Raw genomic sequence first — 19,959 nt, 5'->3', positions numbered from 1 at the left:
CCAACCAATCCTTTTCTAGTACATAATCAAAGCTTCCAGCTACCAGCTATTTGAGAATTTACTGAGCTGCAGCTCGTGTCTCAACATCCATCTAACGAGCACTGATGTGCCAGCTCCTCACCTACCCGTCCCAGTCCTCCCTCAGCCCATCTGCGTGCCCGCTCTCTACAACATCTCATGGCAATCGTAATTGCCATCATGTCACAGGTAAATTATATGCTGCACAAAAAAAAGTGGTTTTTTTTTCCATTTTAAATCTGTTGCTAACTGTACCAGATGCTCCTTATTTTTTGTGCTTGGAGGAAACGGTGAGCAACTGCTGCCTATTCACCTCCTCAGCTCTGTTCTGGATTCGTGTGTCAAGCTAACTCCAAAGTCTATTTATTGTCTTCACACAAGACGTTCCAGCCAGCTTCATCCCTGCCACTTTATAGGCTTCTAGGTTTTTTTTAATCCTTCCCAAAACGTGCTGAACTAAATGTAGTATTCAACAATTGGGTGAATCAAGGATTTACGTCGTTCCCATGTTTCACCCTTGCCTTTCTGCTTGCCACTGATCATTGAGTTAATGTTTTCAAAGAGATTAGGAATGATTCCACATCTCACTTGAAGGAAGAACAAGTTTTAAACCCTCTTCTTTTTTTTTTTTTTTTTCCCCCCATGATGAGGAGAGCAGGGAGAGAAGCCCAGACATCCACATTAGGGCTGTCTGCCCTCCACTCCTCTAACACCAAATTTCATCTATCATTTCCTGTGAAAGCACTTAAGTATTCTTCTGCAACTGTCATCCAGCTTTACATTTAAGCAGTCTATGTATTTTTACCTTATGGCAGATTTTTAAGCTTGCTTTTTACTCTGTTTCTGGATCACTTACAACCACAGGAAAAGACACATGTATCTTTCCAACCTTTTCCCTCCATTGTGGAAAGTCAGTGTTTATTTTACTTTTTATTTCTCATCCTTGACCTCGCTATCAATTCACAGCCCTCTTCCCCCAGTGACAATAACCACATCTTTGGTTAAGAGCTGTTCATGAAGAATCTTGGCAAAGGCTCCGGGACACCCGCTGCCCGTACGAACCAGCCCAGCCCTGCCTGGAGGCTGGCTGACCTCTTCAAAGAGCTCGCAGTGCTGGGAGAACCCTTTCTTCCAAAAGCCTGCTCTTCCCCTTTCTAATCCACACGCCTACTAAGACTCTTCTTATTACAGTTTCTATCAATTTGCTGACTTAATGCCTTGTAGTTTCTGGCACGCATTACTGCCAGGATTCTGCCATTTCACGTGCAGGTTCCTGCACAGCTCTTTAGTGAAGGGTCCTGGTAACCCCAGTGACTTCTTCCTTCACTGGTACCTCTGTCTGAGACCACCTCTGGGATTTACCCTACGTAAAGAGGCATCCTTCGATTCCTCTCTGAAACATGTGTGAGAAGAATTCACTCCTCCTTCCCCTCCCCATACTGTGCTCCCTCTTCCTTTTTCTACCTCCCCTTGAAATACTTTCCTGTTTAATTATGTTGGACTTTGGCAGAGTTTCCCCTCTTCTCCGTTTTCAACTTCTTCTCCTGGGTAGTACACATTTAATACAAGCACCTACTGTGGTTTTAAGTAAAACCTCTGTGACCTGCACACATCACACCCTTTCGAATTCTCTAACAGTAGCTCACCCGCTTTCATGTAGTTCTCACTTCAAAGCTAGACACTATTATGGTAAATGCTCTTTTTGTCTGTTTCTGTTATGGAAGGATACTGAATTTGAATGCCTTATCATGAAGTAACTGCATCTCACACAATAGTCCATGCATCGTCTGGGATTAAAACCTTTTTGGGATTTTCCAACAAGTTTCTTCAAGTTGCCAGTTAGAGCCTCTGGAAGTTTAGTCACTGCATCCCACGCTGCCGTGAGGCGTTACCTCACTCGCAGAGCGGTAGCTGGAAGTGTCTCCTACTGCACCTTCCACACTGCAGGCTGTTGAGCTTCCCCTAGCACGTCACAGCCACCATCCTGGTCTGGTGGCTGGTGATACAGCCTTGTATGCTGCTCTTAATCACGGGATGTACATCACTGCTGGGCATTCTATGCTATTTTACTGTCACCCCAACTCCTGTGTCACTCCTGCACATTCCACACTCTCACACTGCAGTGTCCTCGGGGTTATCTTCCTTTCCATCAGGTCTCTCAATTGCCTATTTGATCAGTGTCTCCATTTAAGACCGACAGCCCCACCACAGCGCTCTGATTAACTCCACATAGAACATGAGCTTTCGGTTTCGGTCCGTCCCGTGCACTGTACTTAGCTGGAACTGTAAAGCTTGGCTCCCAAACCCCAGGGCCGCTCCGAGTCTTGCCGCAGTTACTCCAGCTCAGCCCCTCCGCTTGAGACACGCTCATGCCCCTGCTGTGCCCGCAAGAGATGCAGGATGAGACACACGCTGCTCTGCAGCAGAACTGGGAACTCCCACCACCCTCTGCTGGGTTTGTAGCTGCACCTCCTGCTTTCCTTCTCACAGGTCATCTTCACTTCTTTCCAGATCAGCACAGATCCACAAAGTTCCATCACTGCTCGTATCTTGAGTACTGACATAAAGGAGTTGTTCTCCTGCATGCTTTGCATCTCCTAGTTAACAAAGGACCTCTATGCACAGCATCACGTAACCCAAACCCTCTCCTTCAGACTTCTATTCCCTAAAAAAGTCAACTCAGCACTTGGAGAGACTGAAAAGGAAGACACTGAATGAACTCATTGAATGCAGTCGTTTGGCAGCCTGGCCAGCAATGGGTTTCTTCAGTAGTTCTTTGTTTAAACTCCTTCGGAGCTGCAGGTTTTGAACTAGAGATTTTCAGGAAGTTGTAGGAAACATCCAAACTGGGCTCTTGCTCAAGCAGATTAATTCCTTCTTGAAATTCCACCTGTGCAATAGAGGCCGGGAACTTGTGCCCAACCTCTTCCAGACGTGGGGAACGCTGCTTTGCTTCAAGCCTGGTCTAGTCCTCTGCGGTCACGAGGAGACATGACTTTGCTTTCTTACTGTTAGCCTGCACTTGTCAAGAGTTTGCACAACCTCTGCCTCTCTGCTTACAACCACCAGTGTAACCCAGCCCCAGCCTCCCTACATTCATCAGGCTGTCCTAGCCAACAGATGAAAGGGTCTTCAAACCCATTGTCTACCTCAAACCACTACCTCCACCTCAGAAATTCAAGCACACACATTTACAACGGCACTCTTGCTTTCCAGGTTGTTTCTCACAATATAAAAGCCACCAGCCGCAGCGAGGAGATATGCAGTCATGGTGAGAGGCACAGGTACTGCACTTCCCCAGCAAGTGCAAGATACATGACAGGATTTCAGGGGGACAGTAGGGATTCCGGGAGAAGGAAAGAACAAAGGAAAGACTACCAGACCCTTCCAGTTTCAAGCAAGGATCCCACTGCAACATCCCTGTGCCCTCATCACTGACATGGGAAGAGGTCTGATGCAAGCTATTGCAATGTGCTGGACGAAGATGGCAGCAGAAGACCAGACCTTCTCCTCCGGCACTGGAAGCATTGCAGGAGAAGACTAAAAGGCTCACCAGACTACAGGCTCCAGTGTCTCCAGATCACATTTTTTGGCAGCAAGTAGCACTAACAGAAGTGGCTCTTGGGCAACACAAGCAGCCATTAACATGTGATTTAAGAGAAAAATGGCAAAAAAGCAGAATAAGGAGGATTGTGTGTGATAAGCCTAGTATGCGCTCTCACCCAGCAGCATCTGGAGAGGATTTTCTCCAGCAGGCAGGGAAGAACTCGATTACATCCAGTTAACTGTGCTCTAAACTGATTATGCATGTGCCAGGCTAATGGATTACATTAGCAAGAGGAAAAATAACATCCAATCAATCTCAATTTACTGCAGACCACACCAAGGCCTGAGAGAAGAGAAACCATTCTGTGAACTACCCCCACTCCCGCTGCATCTTTTCAGCTATCAAGACAGACATGGCACCACAACCACGCTGGAGACTGGGAGAATTGCACTGAAGCTTGCTTGACCATAGACAGGTTTTTCCATGAAGTCAAACACCGATTCCAGCTACGCTGGAGCAAGAAGCTGTGAACCCAGCCACCCGCTGACCCCTGCTGCAGGCTTTATATAGGCACACTAGAAAGCTGATCTATGGACCATACCGCCGACTTCATTACCCTGAAACGAGCTCTCAGTCTGACGTTTCACTGCTTTTGTGTCAGAAGCAACACAGGGTTGTAACAGCTCCAAGAACTGCTCGGACCTCTTACGAACCTGAAAACCGACTATTCCTCTTTGCCTGCCTGAGGAAAGCATCTCAGGAATCTTTATTATGAGCACCTACAGCTGTCCCCGAGTCTGACTTTGGTGGGGTTTTTCTTTTCTTCTCCACCCACCCCTGAGTGAGAGAATTCTAGTGCCCAGATTGCTTCTTGCCCAGAAGAAGCCACGGTAGTTGGTCTAGATAAAGATTTTTAAACCTCTGCAATGTATATTTAAGAGAACACTATTATGTGCTAAAACTCACAATAGAGCTTTCAAACACCACTTCTGTACCCCAAACTGAATTCCACAGACAGAGGACATTCAGTTCCTCAGCTGGCTTTTTAAAGTCTCACTGGGACCCTCCTGCCCCCAGTTTCCAAGCTGATTTTACTCTCTCAGGTCTCCTGCACACCTGAGTCCAGAGACCTATGTGCAGACCTGACCATTTTTAGAGCCAGGTTCTGCTGTGTTACACTGGATCCCAACTGATGATGGTAACAGCGATCACTGAACAGTCTTGGCCTCAATCATAAGCTCAACAGAAACATATTCCTCCTTCACCTCCAGCCAGGTCCAACCACCTCAGTTCAAGGCAAACCTTCTACGATACTCCTGGCTGCCTCTTTCCTCTCCGAATTTGCTGGAACTTCTCATTCCTAGGGAAAATCCAGGAGTTTTGAAGTGTAATGTGTCTGCACTGTGACATGGGTGGGCTACTGTACAGTGCAATGTCCAGTTTTAATTTCTCATTATGTAAAGTAATGAAAGAAATAATTAAGAGGCACAAAATGTAGTCTGTGTGCATATACACAAAAAAAAATCTCACCACATTTGGGGGAAAGCAGGAAGAAAAGGATGAGAACAGAATGAATATAAAAAAACTGAGAGAAATGAGAAGACAACGAGCGGGATAGCATGTGTGAATGGAAGGTATGTGGCTTCTTAGATTTATGGCAATTCGTACCTGATTGTTCATACTAAAGCCATTATGGGATGATTAGAGAAAAAGGTGAAGCTTTAAGTCCAGTGAAAATCAATAGAAACGTCTGGAGCAATTCTGCTGCACGAGTGAAAAGACTATTTACTGTATCCGGAGCTCCTCTTGGGTTACAGCCCACAGGGTTCAGGCCAGCAAGGGGAGGGGGTTGTGCACGAGAGAAACAAGCCAGGAAAGAGAAGATGGTTATAAAGATGACACACAGAAAAAAGACAAAACACCACCAAAAAGGAAAAAAAAAAAAAAGTAAAGAAAACAGTGTCAGTCATAGCCCAAACGCTGCTGCGGATGGAAAGCCGCAGTGCCTCCAGTCCGTCCACACGTAGGGTCAAGTACACGCACGCGTACGCAGGCTTCTCTTGCAGCCTTCTCCCTTCTCCAGCCTCAAGCAACACTTTGCTTACAGATCCCAGCATTAACGTACACAGAGCACAAAAGCACAGAGGCAGCACCCCTCTTCCTCCACCCCTCCCCGCTCCATCCACCCAGCCTCCTCAACGCCAGGATGAACACACCCCTCTGACAGCAGCGAAACCCTTCCAGCGCTCATGAGGAATCCTGTATGGGATAAACTGCCTTACGGGAAAGAGCCCACAAAAGCGTGGCAAATACCACCTCGCACAACATTCTCAACAGGAACTTTGTGTCAAATTTTTGTGCAAAAGTATCACTTATACGCAGTGTTGTAAGACACACCAGCCCCCATGAAAGCTCCTTGACGTGAACACCCATTGGCCAAGGCTTTAACAACCACAGCTGCCATCAGAACGCAGGCTGAAGAGCTGCATCGCACAAGCGAGACTGGGTCCCGCTGGAGAGATCTGAGCGGCCTGTCCCCAAAGGATCACAACCCACTCTGGTTCAAAATAGATCCTCCTTTGTTCCAGCACTTAGGCAACGAAGGAAGATGAAGCAAAGCCAACCCTTACCTTATAGAGCTTCAGGCTGGCCTCATGCCTCGAGTTCACTGTGTGAAGACGCAGCTTCTCTAGACTGTTGGTGTAGTAGTCGCAAGCATTGCATTTCAGGTGTACCGGATTCCCAATGGCCACACACTTCAGCCTCCACTCATTGGCCTTGCCACCCTCCTTGATATGTGCTACCAGCTGGTACTTCTGCACATGCTTGTCTGTCTTACAGTGGAGCTGGAAGTTTGCCTTGAGCTGTGTGTTGTAGCGGCACAACTTGCACTGGTACGAGTCCCCCATCACAGCCTTCCACTCGTCTTCAGGGAGGCTACGCTCCACGTTCATGTGGAGGCCCAGCATGTCCAAATTATCTGTAGTGAACTTGTTGCACACAGCACACTGGAAGAGCTTCAGCGATGGGTCATTCGTTTGCGTGAAGCTCTCACCCAAGTTCATTAGCTCCTCAGACACCAGCTGTCCACCACCTAACCGCATGTCCAGGGGGATCTCTCCGCCCACTGCACAAAGGAAAAAGGGGAGAAAGAGGTCAGAAAAGGCAAATTCTTTACTTGCCAGAAGAGAAGCACAGAGCAGAACATACGCTGCTCTCGGTGCAACTCTTGCACCCACCAAACGCACAGCGAAAGCCAAGCACAGCTGTCCCTTTGCTTATTCCTCTGCGCTGCCGGTCAGCGCCATACAATGATTCTATGATATTTGAAGAAAAAAAAACAATTGCAGGCGGTGTGTGAGGCTGGGAAAGGACCATAATAGCTCTTGCCACCCACCCGCTGAAGGAGAAGCGCCCAACCCTCTGCCCATGAAAGATGGCAAGAAAAACCCTACAAAGCTGCAGAGGACAAAGTACCACACTGAAAGTCTCCGTGGCCATTTCAAGAACAGTGTAACACTTCATCCTGCTTTTTCCTGCCTACCTGGAGAAGCAAGAAACGTTACCTCATGCAGTACCTGAGCACAGTCCTTGCCAAATAAGAAAAGGTCAACAGTCTCAAGCCCAAGTGATAGGAGCATTAGTTGGGTCACTGCAGTGCTGTCCAAAGCAAACAACAGTGCAGATGTGGCAAGTACCAAAAAACCAACCTGAAGAGTGCCACTCTGCACTACTAGATCTCATCTCTTGTCCAAGAGTTCAAAGTGGTGGACAGTTTCCTAAAACAGCGTTGACAGATGCTTTGTATGCCCAAGGAGAAGACAACCTCTATTAATGAGAGTGCACGAGCACATCAGCGAAAGCCAGCAGGATGCTTACTGTCTGGAAGTGTCAGATCTACCCTTCCAACCAAGAGCCGAGCTCTGCTTACGCACAGTAACCAAATGCAGCAAGCTCTTACTTACCGCAGAGCACTCTGAAGATGTGGACAGAGAGACTTTCTTTTTCCAACGTTAACTTTTTATGCCAAAGCACAGAGACCAACCACCAGCCTCTTCTTAGGACCTTTGCTCCACCCCGCTCTCCTTTTCCATTTTTAAGACATTTTTGCTGCTCCCGCAGCTTTCTGGTATTTTACCTTGATCTTACGTCATAGCTCAGCGTAACAGTCTTACCAAAGGAATCTTCAGATCAACAGTCACTCAGTCAATCAAAAAAGAGATTTTTAGTTCCTTAACTTTTAATTTCCTATGTTTCAACCTGTTTGCTGAGAAGCAGCCAACGCTGGGAGGACACTCAAAGTCCAGGCAGAACCGTTCCAACCTTTCTGAAAGCACGTAACCACAGCTTTGGGCAGCACACACGCTGCTATCTTTCCTGCAGAAATGCAGTAGCACAATGTTCGTTGCAGCCCTAAGCAGGACGAACTACAGCTTACAAGACAACCTGAAGGCTGAGCTTGTTAGAGGAACAGTACCTCATTTTCATCAAGCAGATCTTGTGCTCATACGGGAGGAGCTGGTCAGAGAGGGAAAGTCCCATCTGCGTGCACTGCCAGGAACCTGTCTTTCCATCAAAGCAGTCAATCTTTTCTTCTTGATCCACTCTACCCCTCCCTGCCATGGAAGAGCTATACCCTCCGTACAGCTACTCCCGCGTTCCTGCTCACTAAATACCTGAAGAGCAGGGAACCGACCGCTTGCCTCCTATGGTCCGTATCTCCTAATCATAGTGATTTTTCTAAGCATCCCTTCTAGGATATACCCTGAAATCCTCTCTTTAAATCTGTTTCTCCCGAACACATCAAGCAGTAAAAACCCAAAAGCAGACTCTTCTGAACTACTAATATTCTACTCAAATCCAGTTTTGGACTGAAGTATAAAAATAGGAAAAATCTGCTTCACTTCCAGCAAAGTTCATAGCACGTGTATATGAGTAATGAGCTGAGCTTGTGTCAAGTGCTTATTGACACGGGAAGGGCCTCCCTCCGTAATCCTCAGCTTGAGATTTGCAACCATCAAGTGTACAATTCACAAATCACTCTCCAGGCAAGGTCATCTACATTCAAGGCCTTGCCATGCACTTTAGGAGGCTTCAGTTAAAACACCCCCAACTGCCCTCATGCCAACTGCCCAGTGCTTCAGCAAGGAGGGGCTCTGAGCTCCAAATGGGCGCCTTCCACGAGCCCACCACAGACGACACTGCAACTTTATACACTGCAAGCTCTACCACAAACGACTGGCTATTACACCTGTTGGCAACTTGGAGCTATTGAAAATACATTGAAAAAGACCGTGTCCGTGACCTCCCAAAGATGCAAGCTGGGACACCACAGGAAAAAATTAAAAAAAAAAAAAAAGAAAAAAAGAAAAAGATAATTCCTTTCATTTATAGTTACTTGAGTTTCTCAGTTTTCTTTTTCATTTTTTTAGTATCTTGTGTTGTTCTCTCATACAACTTTCATGTCCTTCTGAACTACTAACGAGCTGCACTATGAATAGCTGAAGGAAAGGAGAACATGCACGAGACCAACGACCCAGTAATGGAGTGCATCAGGACTAACAGCGTCAATGGACGGGCAAGATTAGGGAGGGCAGAGTGCAGCACAGAGCAACTAGTTTGGAGGAAAGCAGGTGAAGTGGCAGACTTCTTTCCACGTACTTCCTCAAGGCACTGTCAAAAACTCTCGGCAGCAGCAATTCAACATCTGCCACACCTGAAGCGCGGGGGGTCTCGTCCCAGGGTGCCGTGATGTTCAAACGCGCCGGCTGCTGCCGGCCCTGGGTGACACACAGCATGAGGGAGGATCGGGACAGGACCTGACCTCTGTCCCCACTCTAAGTCTAATTCTCGGGCTAAATTGTGTGGGGATAGGGTGTGCCCCCACAGTGCCAAGCACAGTGACAACACGAACACGACAAATGCTCGTTGTCAGGAAAAAGGCGTTTGGTAGTTCATTTCTAAGTGCTTTTGTCATCTGCTGGGAGAAATAATCTTCTCTCTCTCCAGCCATTCCCCTCCACTTCAATAATTCTCATCTGGTCATGTCTCGAGTCTTGTATCTGATGCCGGCATCAGAGGAATGGTTTCAGCTCAGTTCCTTTAGCAGAGGAACACCACCCCTTCCACTAAATTCATCGTGACTCTCAAAACTTGCTTACTTTTTCTTCTCAGGGCAAGACAGCATGTTACAAACCAACTCAACATCTGCCTTTCAGAGCGCCAGCGGCTGATCAGACCCTCTCACAACACTACCCACCAACCTGCTCACACCCTTTACCCAGTCAAGGAGAACACTTCAGCAAGGACGCTTTCACAATGAGGAGGAACATTTAATGCATGTCAGCAATAATTCCCATCTACTGTTTTATTAGCACCCTACTAATACCCTTAGAAAATGTACCAGAAAAGTAACGTATTTTCCCAGGATGAGCAAAACTGGTCTGGGGGAAGGCAGAGGAGAGGTCTCCACTGTGTAGTCTCCACCCTCGACCACCACACAAAGCTAACTTGCCACGTTGCAGCTGCACTATGTGGGGGGCCGCAGAGACCGAGCGAAGGCATTCGGCACACAGCGCCCGGTCTGCGCACGGGAGTTCTGTGGTAACGCAAACACAATCCCTCCCTCGCACACCGACACGGTGGAAAACCCTTCAGCCTCACCTAGAGATGGAGCCATTGTTGCCATGGGGTTGGTGGGATCGAGCTGGAATCCACCCATCATGAACTGTGCATCTGAGGAAGTGCTATCCATCTTCAGGTTGGGAAGGTTCATGTTCTGCGCCAGGTAGTACTGGTACAGCTCGGCCTCGGCGGGGGACGGCAGGCTGCCGAGGCCCAGGTGCCGGTTGTGTTGGATTTGGGACATGTTTTGCTGAAGCAACATCATATTGTGCATGTGCTTCTCACTGGTCATGTGAATACGGAGGTTTCTAGCTACGTTGGTCTCATAGTCGCACACCTCGCACCGCCACGTAGGTTTGGTTTTTGGTTTGGTGGGGGAGGGGGCCCCACAGGTGCTACCAATGTTGGCCGCCGCGGCCGCCGCAGCAGCCGCAGCCGCTGCCGCCGCCCCAGCGGTGTGGCTGAAGACTTGCTCTCCCCCTCCGTTCTGCAGGTTTTGCATGTTGTTGAGATGCTTGTCGGACTGCATATGAATACTGAGGTTGCCTTTGGTAGTAGTGGAGTAGTTACAGACCTCGCAGCGGAAGGGCTTGTAACCACAGGTGTAGCTCTCACCCCGTGCCAGCCGCGGGTGTGGCTGTCCACTTTTGCAGTAGACGCAGGAGCCACCCGGCTCAGGATGTTTCTCCTTCATGTGCGCCTCAAGCGTCTGCTGGTACTTGTAGTGCCAATTGCACTTGGGACACTTGAGTGTCTTACATGAGTTGCGAGAATGCATCATAGTCATGTGGCCACCCAGCGACCGCGAGGAGCCCAGGACCGTGTCGCACTTCGGGCACTCCACGCCGCTCCCCGAGGGGCACTCCCCACCCCCAAGTTCACAGAGGGGGCCAGCATGCTGGTGATGGGAGATGTAGCTCCCGTCCTCGCCCTCCGCGCTCTCATTTGGTTCTGGTGCTGTGGCATTGTCTTTATTGGCACTTTCATCGATAAAGTCCAGCCTCCTGCTGCCCTCTGCCACGCTGGCTCCGCCGCCCTCATTGTTAAAGCTTAAGTGATTCCTCCTGTTTGCACCATCAAAGACAAAGGAAGAAGCAGAATTAGAACTAGTAGAAGCTGTGCCCCGTGACAGGGTCTGGAGCACGTTAGGCATTAAGGGAGAGTTAGAAATGCTTTGGTTTGAGAGAGCAAGGTCCTTTTTGCTGCTGCCGCCGCCTGCCACAGCCCCAGCGTCCTCCTGGGGCCGGTCCTCCAGCTCGTCCTCCAACTCGCTCGGAAACAGTCCTTTGCAACCCTCATCGTCCTCGTCTTCTTCCTCTTCCTCCTCCTCCTCTTCCTCCTCCTCCTCCTCCACATCCTCCTCCTCCTCCTCCTCCACCTCCTCAACCGGCTCTGCCTTTTCCGAGAGGCTGTCCTGGTCGCCCCCCTCTTGCTTCTCCCCCTCTGCCACCCCAGGGTCCTTCCCCTCCGAGGATTTGGTGGGACTGGAAGCCAGTGGGCCCAAGGGGACTGAGGTAATGGGAGTCTTCAGAGCCGAGCTGGTCAGCCCGCCCAGGTTGAGGAGTGCACCGGGGGCCAGGACACCCGCCGCCGGTGGCTCCGCTCCACTGGCCGCCCCGGCCTGGAGGGCCTGCTCGCCTTCCATGCAGATGCCACTGAATTTACCATAAAAACTGTGTCCAGGGCCTATGAGGTTAGCTGCGGAAACGAGAGGGTGCTGAAAGGTTTTGTTTTTTGGTTCCAGAAAGCTGACAAGAGGTTCCTTGTCTTTGCCTATCCCTTGGATGATAGCGGAGATGTTCTTATTGCTAAGAATTTTCCGCTCCTCCTCACTCAGAGTCATTCGGTGGTCGTGCACCGCATGGGTCACGAACGAGCGGACATACCCAAAGGAGAGCTTGCACAAGAAACACATCAGGATGGGCTTTCTCTTCCCGTAGAGCACAAAGCCATCGAATTTGGACAGGTCCACATTGTTGGGAACATCTTTGGATACGCAGGAGCTTTTGGCAGAACCGTCGCTGTTCAGGTAATCCTTGTTGCTTTTGTGTCGCACATCGAAGACGCGGAAGCTGTGCAGGACGGGGCTGATGCCCGCCAGGGCTGAGGTATTCGGGAAGGCCTGGTCTGAGCCCTCAAACCACTTCCCGAAGGATGAGGCTATGTGGAAGGTGTTGATGATCTGTGGGTAGACGGGAGCGGCGGCGGAGGGCTCTCCCTGCTTGGGCAGAGAGTTCGGGAGCAGCGAGGGGAGAGCCCCGCTGCCGCAGGCGCCCCCGCTCTGCACCAGCTGGCTGAGGCTCTCCACGATGTAGGCCGAGCCGTCCGGCTGGTAGACGATCTCGCCGGCCAGGTTCTCCACGTCGCTCTCCTCCTCCCCGTCCTCGCTGCTCTCGCTCCCGCTCTCCCCCCTCAGCGGCGGGGGCGGGCGGGCGCCGGCGCAGCGGTGCTCCATGTAGCTCTGCAGGCCGGCGAAGGAGGCGGCGCACTGGCCGCAGCTCACCTCCTTGCCGGCGGGCTCGGCGCCGGGGCCGGCCGCGGCGCTGCTCTCGGGGACGCGCTCGGGGAAAGGGACCCTCAGGCTGTCCAGGGGGCCGCGGCTCTCCGCCGCGGGCTGCTCCATGCTGCCGGCCGTGTCGGGGAGGTGGGCGCTGCTGTTGAGATCAGTCCATTGCTGGTGCTGAGAGATGCCGCACCCATTGTCCTTCCCGGGGATGACGGGCGAGTCACAGCCTTCCATGGCAGGGCCGGCACGGAGCGCTCATTGCACCCGGTACGGCTCGGACCTGCAGGCGGGGAGAGAAGGAGAAAGGCGGGTGAGTCAGGGAGGAGAGACAGTTCCCGTAAAGACCCACCACCACAAAGGCTGCCGACCCCGCTCTTAGGGACCAAACGGGAGGCTGTGAGAGGTGGCGCCCCAAGACGGGCTCCAAGAAGAGGCGGCCTGGCCTCAGGCAGCGCGCCGCTGGAAACGAGCAAGGGAAATACGACGGAAGCAGGAACACTAGAGGTAGATTGAAGGGACCTGGAAGGTGGTGAAAACTCCCCCAACACCTTTCCTGAAGCGGGGCAGGAAGATTGTAGGAACTGAACTGCCACCCCCAGAGCCTTACACCTTCAGAACACAAACAAAACCAAAGAAAGACATAACAGAAAAGCTTTTGACAGAAACAGAGTTAAGACACTACAAGAAAACAGTGCTGGAGCTTTAAAACTTTGTAAAAATGGTACTCTGTGGCTCCCTAAGCCAGCTGCTGTTATTTTTGGGGGATTCTCTTCTGTTAGCAGTTCGGGAAGCACAGAACCAGAGCTACCACATGTGCACCTCCGTGGTAGACCATGAGACCCAGAGCAACTCAGAGATTTCGGAGTAACAGTGTTTGGCATGCACAGGAGGTTTAATTGCTGTGTTCTGGACAGAGTTTAAACAGAGAGACACCAAACAGGAAATTCCAGATCTGACAAGGGTCCGTCCTGGGGATCGGAAAGCAGTCAGCCCACCACGCGCCAGGAAGCTCCCAGAGATCCCGCAGGGCACAGCCTCTGCGCGCAGCCGGCTTCCTCTCAAACCCGAGGCAAATGGCTGATGCAGGTCCTAGAGGAGAAGGAAGGACACCATTCCCACTATTTCTATCCCACCAAATACAACGAGACCCAGAGAACTCCCACTGACTGCCAGGCTGCTGAGCACAGCCACCATCCACAGCTCCCGGACACCTCTACCCTGTTTTCTGTGCGCTAGCAGCATCTCTCACGCTGCAATCCTAACAGAGCCAGCAGGGTAAGACGCACCTTTCTCGAGGTTACAGACCTAGGAGATCGGGCAGTGCCACCGCTAGGAGCTGGAGCACTAGGGCAGAGCACGAGTCAGCAGGAGCCTGCCAGTTCAGCTGCAGCCCTTCCAAGAATCCTGTCTGCAAAGAAGCACTGCTGTACTCTGCTTCCTACAGAGAGCTCCTGCGCAAGCTACGTGGAAGGAAACACCAGCAGAAATTAAGAGCATTATTACCTCATCCGTAAAAGTAATTTTTAACCTGTGGTCCACAGACAGATACAGAGCATCCACAGAAGACTACTGAGGAAAAGCTGCGCAAGCAGAGGCCACCTTCCCCACGGTTTTACAATCTGTGAACCAAGAGACAACAAGAGACTCAGGCTCTAGACCCACTGTCATTAATGGCACACAGGATTTTTTCCACAGTATTTTTTCTTCTACCAAGCGTCATTTTTGCTTGTCAGACTATTCCAAAACTGGACACGCTTGGGAAAGCTTTTGCTGATACTCAGTGTAAGGGTTTGGGGGCATGGTGGGTTTTAATTTAACAGCGTGTTGTTACTCTTAAACTGACACAGTGGGGTTTACTCTAAATAACACGTTTAAGGTTATACAAATTATTTTAAGTCTTTCTTTAAACCCCTCTCATTCACTACAGCTTCCTCAAAGCTGCTCTTCCCTGAGCATCCTCAAGTAGTTGCTCCTTCAGCTCTGGAGATTCCGCAAGCAGTGCACAGTGCTGGAGCTCCGGCTAGACCCGACTGCCGGTCAGGACCCCCCACCACCGTTCGCACCCAGCAGACTTGTGCGCACAACAGCTGACACCTCGGGAGCTTAAGGCCTCCCCCGTCAAAGGCTCCTGTCACATCGGCAGCCCGTGCCCGTGGTCTCTTTCAACAGAGACCATCACCGTTTTGGCCACCCGCACTGCTGTCTGAACGTTAAGTATTACAATCATAGCTTGAACGCGTTTCCAGCGCTCTCTAGCTCGACTTGAGCCCTCGAGGTGCGGAAGACCCTACGAGCTCCTGCAGAGCAGCACGGACGGCAGCCCTCCCCTTCCCCTGCGCACCCACCTGCCCAGCACACAGGGCCTCGCTGTCGCAGACAACGTCAACAACTGGGGAAAGAGAAGAAAAAGTAGGAAGAGAACCGACAATTTGCCAGCGAAGACCTGATGAGTTGCAAAGCAGGTGGCAGGCCACAGCAGCACTGACTGAAGTACATGAATTTGTTCAAGCAAAAGAAACTGAAGCAACATTTAACGTTGTCTCTTTTTTCATTATCCACCAGTTTATTTTCCTCTACTACATGAAGACATCCATACTTTTTCTGATTCGCCTTACATGTTCCTATTTTCCCTTTACACTGTTTCCTACACAACGATGCACAGGTAACGACAGACGCACGTACTTATACACGTCAGACGCACGTGTATTTATACACCCTCACTTTTCCCAAGCCCTCTTAATCCACAACAATGGAAAATTGTAATTCCTGTGATATATAGATTAACACTGATAACAGTATGTTAGAATAGATACATGAGAAGAGGATCTCTATCCCCTGTTCTCCAAATACTGCAGGTCCTTTCAGGGGTTACTTCTGCACCCCCCTTTGCAAATACAATCCTAAATGCTTTTGCCTAGTAGGTGTTTCACTGCTGCTGACACCCTTTCCCCTGCCCTCTCCCCGCCAGCACCAGAAAGCGTTCCAGCAGTTAGATGGAGCAGGGGATGTGTCTTCTGTCTGTCCTCATCCTTGCCCCAGCAGCAATGCTCCCCTGCACCCCAACATCGCTCCTGGGCTGTGGGAAGCAGGCTGTGTGAAGTGGAACAGGAAGAAAGCAAGTCCAATCTCTCACTGCTGACCACCAGACTGGGATCCTGGGCACGCCTGCTTGAAGGCACCTGGGCAGGTTTCTGTCCTATTTTACTTCTGGAGAAGCTTGAGAAAAAGTATTTACAAGGACCTGTGAAGGCAGAAAGTAACATTTCCCAAAGCAAGTGTGGTGAGGACACCTACAGAAGGACATGGAGCTGCAACGGGGTAACGATCCAAAGCGTTCACACACAATATTACCTTGCAGCATTTCCAGTCCCCACCTCCCTTGAATTCTATGGCATACACAGTAGTCTTTGCGGCTGCACTGGGAATAAATAGTGATTTGATCCGCAATAAAAATAACCTGGTGCACTGAGTGGAATAAGAAGAGTGCTATAATCCTGTTGCCAACAGGCTCAGTTGTCTTCATCAGCCACTTTTGCTCACCCTAGCTAAAACAACACTTCAACACCGCAGTGTAACAGCTCTCACTTGCACCAGCTCTCTCCCACTGAACGTTTGTCCTTAGCTGTGCGTTTTCCCAAAATTGATCCCAGATCCTTCTGCGTTGAGGCCGCGTATTCACCTTCCCCCAGCATGACATGCTCTCTCCCTCTCACTGCTACCTTTTGCATTGGCAACCACAATCCAAATCAAACCAAATTCACATTGGGTGTGAAAAACCAGTGAAACGAGAAACACCATAAGCCTCGTACTTCTGCCAGGAGAAGTTTTGGGAAAACCTATGCAGACTTCAAAACGCACCTGACAAACGCTTTTAGAGAAGGAGCGTTCAGCTCGCCAGCACAGCTCCCCAGGAAACACGCATCTACGTGAGGTACCACATGAACCCGAGGGTCTCCACTACCAAGAACCCTTGATTGGCAGGAAGATGCCTGACTGACAGCTGGGCCAAAAGGGTTAGCAGGACTGATGGGGCGGGAGGGTTAACAGCCTGATTGTAAAATCAATGTAATAAATGCTTGGTAAGTTACAGGAACATGCGGGAAGAGAAGGCCGCGATTGATAAAGGACCGCAGCTTTGATGCTGCACTGGGGACTTGTTTATTGACAAGAAAGCCAATCTCTTCTCCCGGCCAGGCCAGGCCAGGCAAACCTGCAAGCGCTCACCAATTAATTGGTGAGCTTTTCTGCCGTGGGTTGCTTTAACATCTCTCCCTCCACTCACTCCAAGTTAACTGGCTCAGGAGGTGCTACTCCAAAGGAACCTTCTCTCCTCTCCCTTCCCTCGACATGGAGGAGCCCTTCCAGGGCGGGTGGAAAAACCCACTGCCGAAACACGGCCAGCCAGAGCCCCTGGGCACTGGCCAAGCCCCTGCGCAAACCCAAGCTTTTCTTGCCCACCGTGTTCATCGCCAAAGCTGTTCCTGAAGAGCAATGCCGAGGGAGGAAGAGGCAGAGAAATACTTGTTTGTATTCACACAGGAACGGCAGGTTATCATCCCTTTAAACTGAAAAGAGCAATTTCCTTGCTAAAGCAAACCAGAGTCTAAGCAGGAGTACAACGTAGTTACAAGTCCGCTATTATGGACCCTGCGTCTTCCCCCACCCTGGGGCACCCCTAAGTGACCCGCACGGGCCAAGGAGAGCTCAGGAGGACAGACTGATCCCCATGCGCTCCACACCTCCCGTCCTCTCCCTGCCCCCCGCCCTCTCGGCTCTGTTTATCAGCCAGTCAATAAGAAAAGGTAGTTCTTACTTAAGGAGGCAGAAGTCAACTCGTCAGGTCGATCAGCACTCTGTCTGTAAACACGGTTTCCCGTAAAATCAATGAACTCCAGTTACAGAGAGAACCGCCTGAGTGCCGGAGACTCCCCGCGCTCCCACTGCCCCAGCAGCAGGGAAGGGCTCTCCTGGTCCCTTCTCCAGCCTTGCGTCCCATCGCTGCTCCACGCGGCTCACGGTGACCCCCAGGCTCCCACCGCCTTGCTCACCGCACCTCCGGGACACAGTCCACCCAAGCCCCTGCTTCTTCCCTGCAGCATCGCTGCATCTCGCAGCCCCCCGCCCCCCCCCGAAGCAGATTTGGGACCTGGCTGGAGGAGCACAGCCGCGGCGGTCCAGAGCGGAGCTACGGCTGGATGGCACAGTGCAGGCGACAGCACTGCTCTGCATGCCCCACGCTTTCCTCGAGAGCTCCTGCTGCCCACGGCCGGTGGCTCGCAGCCATGCTCTGTCCAGAACACAAGAGGAGTCAATCCCCACTCTTCCCCCCATCACCTCCTCACAGCCCCCGGCCCCATCCTCGCGGGGACAGATGTGCCATCTTACAGCAACGCTTCCACCGCCGAGGAGCGGCTGGTGCTAAAGCAACACCCTTCGCCCCCCTGGCAAGCTGGGGGCTCCTGGGGCAGCCCCCGGCACCAGGCTGCTTCCTCCCCCGGGGACGCGCAGCAGCAGTGCGGGCGGCAGGGACGGAGCGGGAGGGAGGAGGGGGTTCCTGCTGTTGCCCAGGCTTCCCGAGAATTAAATATGAACAGCCGTGCTGTGTAATTTTAAATTGTTAATTAGCACAGGGTTAATTAGGCGGCCCTTTCACAAGAGGCTGTTTGGCAGTAAACCAAGACTGGAAGCAATGAGGAAGGAGGAAAACAAAAGGAGAAAGAGACAGTGAGAAACTGTTCCCTCGGCTAATGACCCACATGGCACCACGAAAAAAAGGGTGCCGAGGACAGGGGCAAGATGCAAGCAGATGCATTACATCCACGGCCATTACCCTGGAAGACACCCAGCGAGGCTCCCCTCCCCCTGCCCACCCCCGCTCGGTGGGGAGACGTGCTCAGCCCTGCAGCGAGCAGGCTCTGCTCCTCCCGAGCACCCCGGCCAGCCGCAGGGGCTCGCGCCGCAGCCGGCTCTCACGCCTTTGGCCACGGCCCCGCAAAGACCCGGCTCACGCAAGCGCTCACAGACAGCGGCCAAACTGGAGTGGTTCCTGTTGGAGAGGACCACACAACGCCTCTACGCTTTGTAAACACACACCTACCTGTTGTGCCAACAGGCGCTCTGTAAATCAATACCCTCAGCGCAGGTGAGGGACTACCCTTGCTCGGCGCCAGCACGGCCGCTGGTGATTCCGAGGGGAAGCGGAAAGGGACAGAGGCGAGAGGGCACAGACAGCATAAGGACTACAGGCTCTGTGCACACTCCCTACATGCTCTGCTTGGCCTCTCACGACGTCCTCCGAAGGACAAGTGCTCACATTCAGGTCAGCCAAGAAGCTCCTGTCTCAGGAACGGCACTCGGTGACACTCATTCCAGCCTAAAGACTAGGGATGGACAGACCAAAGGTGATGGGGCAGCCAAGTAAACTTCATGATCCCTAGGACCAGGAATGTCCAAAGCTCCCAAGAGCAGGAGGTCTGGGAGGGGGGATGCAAGGCAATGACCACGTCTGCCTGGAGCGGTGACACAACAAACCTGGAGCATCAAAGCCTTCTGTGTCGCCTCCCTGCACCTGGCACACTACAATGCGCTCCTGTAACACTTCGGAAACTGCATGTGGAAAAACACGATAAAAATAGTTACCTAGGATCAAGAACTCAAAAATTAAGGAACAGAATGTATGTTGCCAAAGCAACTTTAATTTTGCTCCTTTATGCATATGCATTATGATACTGTCTTTAATTACATGATCACACACTGCCTCACTTAGTAAGCAGGATGGTCACAGAAGAGGGTAAAATAAGGTTGCATGAGCATGCTGTCACTTTATGAGAATTATACAGCAGCTGTCATCATACAAATATGTGGAAAGTCACTTCTTAGAATAGAAAGATCTTTTTAAATTTCTTAAGCAACAAGGGCTGGATATTCGGCTTGGTAGCAATATAGAGACAGCTTCAATTCCCAGCCTCATAAAATGTTTTCATCTTCAAACTTAAACAGAAGATACAGATTCCAGCTCTCTCCCATTCATTAAGGTGCCAGAAAGTAGTAAGAATACCTGCCAGTCTAAGGGAAGTGTTGAGGATTCTGCAGCAGGACTTGAAGTATTACGATAAAATGGTACTTATGAGCCAAAAATCTAAGCATAATAGCGAACGTGGATGCACGGCTTGAAGAATGATTTCTAGTTGGGGGTTTCCATCAACATTTTACAATGTCAGTGCCTTGGGATTCCTCTTAATGCAATTCCTAACCAAAAAATCCC

The 19,959-nt window shown here is 50.9% G+C and overlaps 1 protein-coding gene across 3 annotated transcripts in view; it reads right to left on the bottom strand.

Annotated features, from left to right (window-relative positions):
• Positions 1-12,935, bottom strand: part of ZFHX3 (zinc finger homeobox 3) — a 112,864-nt gene extending 99,929 nt beyond the window's left edge. For 2 of the 3 annotated variants that reach the window (XM_086469184.1, XM_086469186.1), the window contains exons 1-2: positions 10,229-12,929; positions 6,196-6,692 (exon numbers count right to left, since the gene is read on the bottom strand). In XM_086469184.1, the coding sequence (XP_086325310.1) occupies positions 6,196-6,692; positions 10,229-12,929 (3,198 nt within the window). Of the gene's footprint in view, positions 1-6,195; positions 6,738-10,228 lie in introns of all 3 variants that reach the window. The other variant, XM_086469187.1, reaches the window with a different exon arrangement.
• Between the last annotated feature and the right edge of the window lie 7,024 nt (positions 12,936-19,959).

Source organism: Leptosomus discolor, chromosome 8 (genome assembly GCF_034619465.1).
Source record: "Leptosomus discolor isolate bLepDis1 chromosome 8, bLepDis1.hap2, whole genome shotgun sequence".
NCBI lineage: Eukaryota > Metazoa > Chordata > Aves > Leptosomiformes > Leptosomidae > Leptosomus > Leptosomus discolor.
Note: the sequence above shows the minus strand (reverse complement) of the source record. Positions and strands in the feature narration are given on the sequence as shown.